General features: G+C 44.2%; 1 protein-coding gene across 1 annotated transcript in view; it reads left to right on the top strand.

The window, feature by feature from the left end:
* mindy1 (MINDY lysine 48 deubiquitinase 1) overlaps positions 1-10,000 on the top strand; it is a 24,545-nt gene that overhangs the window by 3,973 nt on the left and 10,572 nt on the right. The window contains exons 2-5 of the mRNA XM_080530966.1: positions 1,182-1,239; positions 1,339-1,403; positions 7,405-7,563; positions 8,606-8,708. Of these exons, the coding sequence (XP_080387092.1) occupies positions 1,182-1,239; positions 1,339-1,403; positions 7,405-7,563; positions 8,606-8,708 (385 nt within the window). The remainder of the gene's footprint in view (positions 1-1,181; positions 1,240-1,338; positions 1,404-7,404; positions 7,564-8,605; positions 8,709-10,000) is intronic.

Here is a 10,000-nt window from a genome sequence, read left to right as displayed (position 1 = left end):
GTTCTGCAGCTGCGTGACATGTTCTCTGTTCTGCAGCAGCGTGACATGTCCTCTGTTCTGCAGCAGCGTGACATGTCCTCTGTTCTGCAGCTGCGTGACATGTCCTCTGTTCTGCAGCTGCGTGACATGTCCTCTGTTCTGCAGCAGCGTGACATGTCCTCTGTTCTGCAGCAGCGTGACATGTCCTCTGTTCTGCAGCAGCGTGACATGTCCTCTGTTCTGCAGCAGCGTGACATGTCCTCTGTTCTGCAGCAGCGTGACATGTCCTCTGTTCTGCAGTATGTAGAGGCCCTGGGACGTCTGTAGGGGTTGTGGAGCGACGGTGTTTAGCAGTAACAGCTCCCCCCCAACTGTGTTCTGATTGGCTGACGGTGTTAGCGTTGTGACGTTCCTACTGGCTGGTGCACGATCTGTCAAATCGGAGGTCGTTACAGAGAGCAGGCGAATCAGAACTCTCCACAGGCGATCCGTATTACTACCTGTTCTTACTACCTGTTCTCTTGACCTGTCGGGGTCTGGTCTCCGTGGTCTGGATAGACCATTTCACAAGGGAAGCTAAGCTAGCTAGCTACGAATGGCTAGCGTAAACAAAGCTTATTATTATAATTGCAGTTTTCGGAGCCAGATCTCATATGTAGCTCATTACATGTATGAAGTATGACATCACTGCAGCGTTGGTGTTACCCTGCAGTATCACCCAGGCTACCATACGTCTGGTCCTCTGTGGCTCCGCTGGTAGAGCACGGCGCTAACAGCGCCACTGGGGTTGGGGGTTCGATTCCTGCTGGGATCACCTATACTGACACAGCCTCGCCTCTCTAGGAGAACTCTGCTAGGAGAAGGGTGGTGTGGGGGGGGGGTTATTAGAAGACGCTTGTTTGACTAGTTAGTTGGAACACTGTGTTCTCCCGTTAACCCTTTACTGACTAGTCAACATCTCTGGTTTCCTGGTAGGGGAAACGGCAGATATATAAATATATCAAAGCGTGCGTGGGTGTTTCGCTTAAACTCCTGTATGCCCTGACTCACTGCAGTCAGTGTAAGTCAGTCGCTTTGGGTAAAAGAGTCAGCTGAGTGACGTTAGAGGCGGTGGGTTTCTCTGAGCCTCTCAGGCCAGTCTTGAGACAGACGGGGTCGAGGGTCAAAGGTGAATCAACGTGATGTGTCTGATCTGTCCCCAGGCCAAGCTACCGGCCCTGACGGAGGTCATCACCACAGAGGACCTGATGGCTCACCTGGGTAAGAAACATCTTCACTGAGACACACTGTGACCTCTGACCTGTGACCTGACGACTGGAAGGACCTAACAGTGTTTTATCTCTCTTCTCTCTACCTCAGGAGAGTGTGTTCTGTCCATCACACCCAGGGAGAAGGCAGAGGGCATGGAGCTCAACTTCCAGCAGGTAAGTCACTGTGTGTGTGTGTGTGTGTGTGTGTGTGTGTGTGTGTGTGCTCCCCTTGTCTGTGTTGTGTTAGTCTGCAGGTGAGAGAGTGTGTGTGACTGTGTTGAGGGGGAAGTAGAGTTCACAGTAGAGTGTGTGTGTGTGTGTGTGTGTGTGTGTGTGTGTGTCTCTCACTGTAATCTCCTTGTTTGTTTTGTGTTAGTCTCGAGGAGAGAGTGTGTGAGAGAGTGTTGAGGGGAAGTAGAGTTCACACTAGAGTAGCGGAGGGTGTGTGTGTGTGTGTGTGTGTGTGTGTGTGTGTGTGTGTGTAGCAGGGTGTGTGCCTGTGTCAGTAGTACGTGTCATCTGTGCTAAACCACAGTAGCTACAACAACAAGCCCTTTACAGAACCTCAAAAGCAGCTTCCAGCAGGTAGAGTCTAGAGTGTGTGTTAGTGACAGCTGTCGCTCAGTCACCTTCTCCCTTCTGAAACACTTCCTGTTGTTCTCAAACCCTGGAGCTGTGGGTGTGTTCTACAATGACGTTCATGGGTTCTAGAACTAGGGTTCTAGATGGGTCAGTATCTCAAACCCCTGTGGTGAATATGTCTACAGCCAGGAGGAAAGGACAGCTGTCTGAATCGAAACAGTTACTATGAGGTTAAAGTAGAGATTCTCAGCTTTTATTTGATGGTATTTATTGTGTTTATATATAAATGTATTGTGTTTATATTTATATATTGGTTTCACTATTCAGAAACTCGTTTTTATTTATTTGTTTATTTAAAAGGGACAGTGGACAGGTAAACCCACAGGGGAAATACGGCCTCAGATGTTATAAACTATTTAAAACAGTACTACAGGACATAGTAATATCACATAAAACAGAAGTACAGGACATAAAAACATCACACTTTACACTCAAGCATTACATTTAAAAAAAAATTTACATCATAAAAAAATAAAAGAAAGAAAAACGTTTTGGGTCTATGTGGTCAGTGGTCACACGATTGGTTATCTATCAGCCGTGATTTCGGTTTTGATTTGAAGCCTGTCAGAGTGGAACATTGTTTGATAGAGCTGGGTATTAAGTGTGTGTGTCTATATCAGGCAGACATAGGGAGGACAGGTGAGGACAGTGATGGTTGAGAGGGCTGGTCTCCATGGTTACCAGGTGAACTTTGGACCAGGAGATGAACAGGAAGCAGCTGGGTACTGTCGCCTGGCTGTCCTGTGTGCTGGGAGGGGACCTGGAACCATTCATGTCAGAGGAGAAGGAAGCGGGGAGCGTTTTATATGCGACACCTAAACAACCGAACTGAAAGTTTCCATCAGGAGGATAGAAGGGTTTGATCCATTACCATTACAAACAGCTCTCTCTGAGTTCAAATCTACATCGACTTTTCTATTGAATTCCTCCGTACTATGGCTAGACAACCAGTGTTTAACAGTACATTAGCAGTTCTTCTAGAGAGAGAAAAGGGGTAGAGAGAGTGACAGAAAGACACACAGAGTGAGAGAGAGATAGTGAGAGAGAGAGAGAGAGAGAGGTAGAGAGAGAGTGAGACAGAGAGAGAGAGAGAGAGTGAGAGAGTGAGAGAGGTAGAGAGAGAGACAGAGACAGAGATTGAAAATATCATCATTATCATAAAGACTATAATTCACAACTAAATAGCTGAAGGTTGTTTGTTCCATACCTGCTTTGGAGTTGAGTTGAATTGTGGAGAATAATTTTGAAACGTGTGAGACTTTTGATTCATGGCTCGAGGGAGATGATGTTTGCGTCCACTTTAGCCTCTCAATAAACCTCTACGATGGGATCGATGGCAACGCAATTATCTAGACATCAGGCAGAGAGATGTACACGCCCTGCTTCATGTAGGCCAATCAATCATTCATGTCCGTTGGTGTGTCCATGTCCATGGTGGTGTGTCCATGGTGGTGTGTCCATGGGGGTGTGCTGCCTCTCTACAGGGAGGTGTGCTGCCTCTCTACAGGGAGGTGTGCTGCCTCTCTACAGGGAGGTGTGCTGCCTCTCTACAGGGAGGTGTGCTGCCTCTCTACAGGGAGGCGTGCTGCCTCTCTACAGGGAGGCGTGCTGCCTCTCTACAGGGAGGTGTGCTGCCTCTCTACAGGGTGGAAACATGGCAGCACCATTCAGCTGTCTGGCAGCAGCCTCATAGGATATATGGACCCAAATATTTGAACATTTCTTCGCCAATGTGGCTTTGTTCAAACAGTCATAAAACATGTTCATCTGCTGGCCTCTGGTTTAAAACTCAGAGATCCATGATATAGGCTAGCTCTCTCTCTCTCTCTCTCTCTCTCTCTCTCTCTCTCTCTCTCTCTCTCTCTCTCAATTTTCTATTTCAATTTCAAAGGGCTTTATTGGCATGGGAAACATACATTTACATTGCCAAAGCATGTGAAGTGTGAAGATAAAAAGCAAAAACAAAAAGAATGTAATGTACATACATGTACATACTAGAATAAATAAATAGATTACATACTAGATTACAAATAAATAGATTACAAATAGATTACATACTAGAATAAATAAATGAAATAAAACTTATTTCAATTCTTATGGTGGTTTTAGCCCATTTGATTGCCTTTTTCTATCACAGTAGCTAACAAATCTTGCTGCTGTGTTTGCACATTGCTGTACCTCACCCAGCAGATATGGTAGCCTTTCCACATTGGTCAAGTCCTCAAAGTCTCCCTGGATGTTGGTGATCAGTGGGAAGTATGTGTCCCTGATGTCCTTGTACAGCTGGCAGGTAGTTAAGAAGTGCAGCTCTGTTTCCACCTGGTTTTGTGTGCAGTGGGTGCACAGTCTGTCTGGTCTGGGGAGCCAGGTCTGCCTGTGGCGGCCTTTCTCGATGGCCAGGTTGTGTTCACTGAGTCTGTACATAGTCAAGGATTTCCTTAGCTTTGGGTCTGTCACAGTACTTAGGTATTCTGCCACTGTGTATTTTCTGTTTAGGGCCAAATAGCATTCCAATTTGCTCTGGTTTTTGGTTGATTCTTGCCAATGTTTCAGGTAATTTTCTTTTTGTTTTCTTATAATTTGGTTTAGTCTAATAGGTGGTTCTGCTTGTGACTGAGAGTCCCAGAACTAGCTGGCTGAGGGAGCATCTCCCTAGAGTCTCTCTGTGGGTAAGGGCTTTGTTGTGGAGCGTGTCAGGGTAACTTTCTTTTAGGTGGTTGTAAAATGTAAACGCTCTCTTTTGAATTTTTATAATTAGTGGGTATCGTCCTAATTCTGCTCTGCATGCGTTATTTGGTGTTTTACGTTGGATACGAAGAATGGATTTGCAGAACTCTGCATGCAAAGTCTCAATTTGGTGTTTGTCCCATTTTGCAAAATCTTGGTTGGCAGGTGGACCCCAGACCTCGCAACCATAGAGGGAAATGGGTTCTATAACGGAGTCCAATAATTTGAGCCAGATTTGAATAGGGATGTCTAATGTTCCTTTTGATGGCGTAAAAAGCCCTCCTTGCCTTATCTCTCAGGTCGTTCACAGCTTTGTTGAAGCTACCTGTGGTGCTGATGTTTAGGCCGAGGTAGGTATAATTCTTTGTATGTTCTAGGGCAATTGTATCTAGGAAGAATTTGAATTTGTGGTGCTGGAGGCTGGATCTTTTTTGGAAATTCATAATTTTCGTCTTAGTGAGATTCACTGTCAAGTCTCTCTCTCTCTCTCTCTCTCTCTCTCTCTCTGTCTCTCTGTCTCTCTCACTCTCTCTCAATCTGTCTCTCTCTCTCAATCTGTCTCTCTCTGTCTCTATCTCTCAATCTGTCTCTCTCTCTCTCTCTCTCAATCTGTCTCTCTCTCTCAATCTGTCTCTCTCTCTCTCTCTGTCTGTCTCTCTCTCTCAATCTGTCTCTCTGTCTCTCTCTTTCTCTGTCTGTCTCTACCTCTCTCACTCTCTCTACCTCTCTCTTTCTTTGTCTGTCTCTCTCAATCTGTCTCTCTCACTCTCTCTGTCTCTCTCTCTCTCTCTCTGCCTCTCTCTGTGTGTCTTTCTTTCTCTCTCTGTCTGTCTCTCTCTCTCTCTGTCTGTCTCTCTCACTGTCTCTGTCTGTCTCTCTCTCAATCTGTCTCTCTCTACCTATCTCTCTTTCTCTGTCTGTCTCTCTCTCTCAATCTCTCTTTCTCTGTCTGTCTCTCTCAATCTGTCTCTCTCACCCTCTCTACTTCTCTCTCTCTCTACTTCTCTCTCTCTCTACTTCTCTCTCTCTCTCTCTCTCTGTCTGTCTCTCTCACTGTCTCTGTCTGTCTCTCTCTCAATCTGTCTCTCTCTACCTATCTCTCTGTCTCTCTCTGTCTCTCTCTCTCAATCTCTCTTTCTCTGTCTGTCTCTCTCAATCTGTCTCTCTCACTCTCTCTACTTCTCACTCTCTCTACTTCTCACTCTCTCTCTCTCTCTCTCTGTCTCTCTCTCTCTCTCTGGTGTGTTAATGCAGAGAGGAGGGCTTGTGAGTAAGAGTATAAGTGTACAGTTGGCAGTGCTGCTTCCTATGTCAGTGTTGCTACACGTCTCTCTACTACGTCTCTCAATGGGCTTCATTGTGTTTAACAGATGACAATGAGCAGCAGTGTTGAATCAGCCTCCTATCCACAGTCTTACAGGAAGTTGTTTATGAAACAGTGACCTCAGCCGTGACCGCTGACAATCCTCCTCCACCCTTTACATCACCAACTGCCAAACAGTCACAGAACACTCACCACCTAGAGAGCCACGTGTTCTACCTAGCAACAACACTCTGATTGGCTAGAAAAATGAAGCAGGATAATTTATGCATTTCTGGTGGATAAAGTCACCCTTGGTTGGCACTCTGGAATGTTGGCAGTTTGGGCGACTTTATTGACTGTGTGTGTGTGTGTGTGTGTGTGTGTGTGTGTGTGTGTGTGTGTGTGTGTGTGTGTTTATTGACATACAACCTCCCCTACCCCTAACCATCTCCCCTAACCCTGCCACCCCCCTCCCCCCATGGACATGCATACAACCTCCCCTTCCCCGTTCGTTAACTCTGTGTTCTATGTGCTCATGTTATCTGTTGCTTGTTGTTTCTGTGTTTTCCGTTTTTCCCATATTGTCAGCGTCTTTGAGCCTCGGAAAAGCGCTATATAAATCTAATAAATTATTATTATTATTATTATTAGATGAGTAAACACTAGAACAGCCATGCGTGGGGTCATTTGACCAAGTGAGTAAAAAAATATATATATCTTTGCACTCAATCAAATTTCAGGACCCTCCTTTCATGACTTTTCCTAGATATGTGCGTTCTACCACCCAGTATCCTTACATGTTCTAAATCACATCAGGATAAGCTAGTATGAAGCTATTTTGCAGTTTTTCTGTGTAGGAAGCAGGCTAATTTACAAGACGCGCCAACTAGTGGTCGTTGTGTGTAAGTAGCAGCTTCCCATTGTAAATACTATGGTCATGTGACCCCCGAGGCGGCTCTTATAGTACATTATACAACAGTTAGTTCCGACCAAGTAATTTGATTGGACAAGAGGCATTCCATGAGTGCTGATATACAGTATAACAGCACTGGGACTTTTAACTATATGCATCACTCCGCCGCACATATGTTCTACTAAATGACCGTTAATTAGACTACGTGTTTGTGTTCAGGTTACTAGGCAACAGTCCATTTGAATTTCAGTTGCGGAACTATTTTTTGTTTATTTTTATGATTAAATAAACAAACAAATCATAATCTGTTGTCGCTTATTACTGTTAACTAATAAATGGCGCTGTAGAACTGTTGTGTAAAAGCAATATCACACTGGAGGTCGTGCTGTTATACTGAATAGCAGCACGGCTGTGATTGTCTGCGGCCTCGTACCTACGACCGAATCACAGCCCTGCTGATATTCAGTATAACACACTCCCTCTCTGTGATATTGCTTAAATAGGCTCAGCTGTTCTAGTGTTAACGTGATTTCTGTGTTCTGTGTTTATTAACTGTGTGTGTGTGTGTGTGTGTGTGTGTGTGTGTGTAGAACATGTGTGATGCCATGGCGGTGCTGCCTAAGCTGTCCACGGGGCTGGACGTGAACGTGAGCTTCACGGGCGTGGCGGACTTTGAGTACACGCCTGAGTGCATCGTGTTTGACCTGCTGGACATCCCCCTCTACCACGGCTGGCTGGTCGACCCCCAGGTAACACACCTTTACCTGTATTATATATATCATATATACACCTTTACCTGTATTATATATCATATATACACCTTTACCTGTATTATATTATATATCTATCCTTTACCTGTATTATATATATCATATATACATCCCCTCTACCAGGTAACACACCTTTACCTGTATTATACTGTATATATCATATATACACCTTTACCTTTACCTGTATTATATATATCATATATACATCCCCTCTACCAGGTAACACACCTTTACCTGTATAATATAATATATATAATATACATCCCCTCTACCACGGCTGGCTGGTCGACCCCCAGGTAGGAACAGGACCAGGGGGGTGCTCCCCCAACCTCGCTAAAGGACAATCCAGGCTTATTTTAATAAAAATAATAATAATAATGCATTTTATTTGTATTGTACTTTTCATTCAAAAGAATCTCAGAGTGCTAGAGTTAAAAAATAAATCGTGAGACTTCTGAAAATAGGCCTGGAGTTTCCTTTAGTGACGGTGATGGAATACCCCCCAGATTTTATTATCTTAATTATATTCTGTTGTTGTTGTTGTTGTTGTTGTTGTGGAGCTATTCTGCCAGAGGCGTTTTGTTGCGTTGTGTTCTTGTATTCAGTGTAATGACAAATAAACAGGACTTGAAACTCGACCGTGGATATGTTAGAGTTAAAGTTCTTATTTCACAGTAAAAGTCCCGTTATTAAACCTGTTTCTGTCTGTGTAGTCTATCAGAACATATTAAAAGTCCTCTCTCCCCAGAGCCCAGAGGTGGTGTCTGTCCTTCATATTAAAAGTCCTCTCTCCCCAGAGCTGGTGTCTGTCCTTCATATTAAAAGTCCTGTGTCCCCAGAGCCCAGAGGTGGTGTCTGTCCTTCATATTAAAAGTCCTCTCTCCCCAGAGCTGGTGTCTGTCCTTCATATTAAAAGTCCTCTCTCCCCAGAGCCCAGAGGTGGTGTCTGTCCTTCATATTAAAAGTCCTCTCTCCCCAGAGCCGGTGTCTGTCCTTCATATTAAAAGTCCTCTCTCCCCAGAGCCCAGAGGTGGTGGCGGCCGTGGGGAAGCTCAGCTACAACCAGCTGGTGGAGAAAATCATCGACTACAAACACTCAGCAGACAGCAGCCGTGTCAGCGAAGGTACGTAGGACCCGGTTACCAGGGGGGATTTGGTAAATGGTAAACAGACTGACTTATACAGACTGACTTATATAGATGACTTACTGTATATAGACTGACTTACATAGACTGACTTATATAGACTGACTTATATAGATGACTTATACAGACTGACTTATATAGACTGACTTATATAGATGGCTTATACAGACTGACTTATATAGACTGACTTATATAGACTGACTTATATAGACTGACTTATACAGACTGACTTATATAGACTGACTTATATAGACTGACTTATATAGACTGACTTATATAGACTGACTTATATAGACTGACTTATATAGACTGACTTATATAGACTGACTTATACAGACTGACTTATACAGACTGACTTATATAGACTGACTTATATAGACTGACTTATATAGACTGACTTATATAGACTGACTTATACAGACTGACTTATATAGACTGACTTATACAGACTGACTTATATAGCTATGCCTTTATCCAAAGCACTTTACAACGGCCTCTCATTCACCCATTCTCACACACATTCACACACCAATGGCGGCCAAGCTACCAAGCAAGGCGTCGGCCCCGCTCACTGGGAGCAATTTGGGGTTCAGTGTCTTGCCCAAGGACACTTCGACATGTGGCCAGCCGGGGCTCGAACCGCTGATCTGCCAACCTTGTGATCATTAGACGCCGGCTCTACCTCCTGAGACACAGCCGCCCCGGATTTGAACTCATGACCTTCTGATCACCAGTCTAGCTCACCACTAGAGGTCACCACTACTCCTCTCTGATAGTGTGTGTGTGTGTGTGTGTTTTTAATTGTACCTTTATTTTTACCAGGCGAGACAATTAAGAACAAAATTCTTATTTACAATGCCGGCCTGCCTCATAAGGGGAAAGGGGAGGAGGGCTGAAAGATAAAACATGTTAAAAACAAAGCACTTAAAACAACAATTGAATGAGATGCCACAAAACAACAATAAGCATTAAACACATGCATGTAACACAAACAATACAACAAAAGCACTAACGGACATCAAGAATGGAATACAACAGTAAGCACAAAAAGCAGACCGGCAACACAAGACAATACAATACAACAGAACGCACTGGGACACAGCCAAGCAAACACAACGATACAGCAGCACTGATACACAGTCAGGAAAGACAATAATACAACAATAAGCGCTGGGACACAGTCAGGAAAGACAACAATACAACAATAAGCGCTGGGACACGACCAATCAACACAGCGATACAACATAGACACTAAGACAGCCAGTAAACAA

This window comes from Nansenia antarctica (genome assembly GCF_963989245.1).
Source record: "Nansenia antarctica genome assembly, chromosome: 5".
Classification (NCBI taxonomy): domain Eukaryota; kingdom Metazoa; phylum Chordata; class Actinopteri; order Argentiniformes; family Microstomatidae; genus Nansenia; species Nansenia antarctica.
Note: the sequence above shows the minus strand (reverse complement) of the source record. Positions and strands in the feature narration are given on the sequence as shown.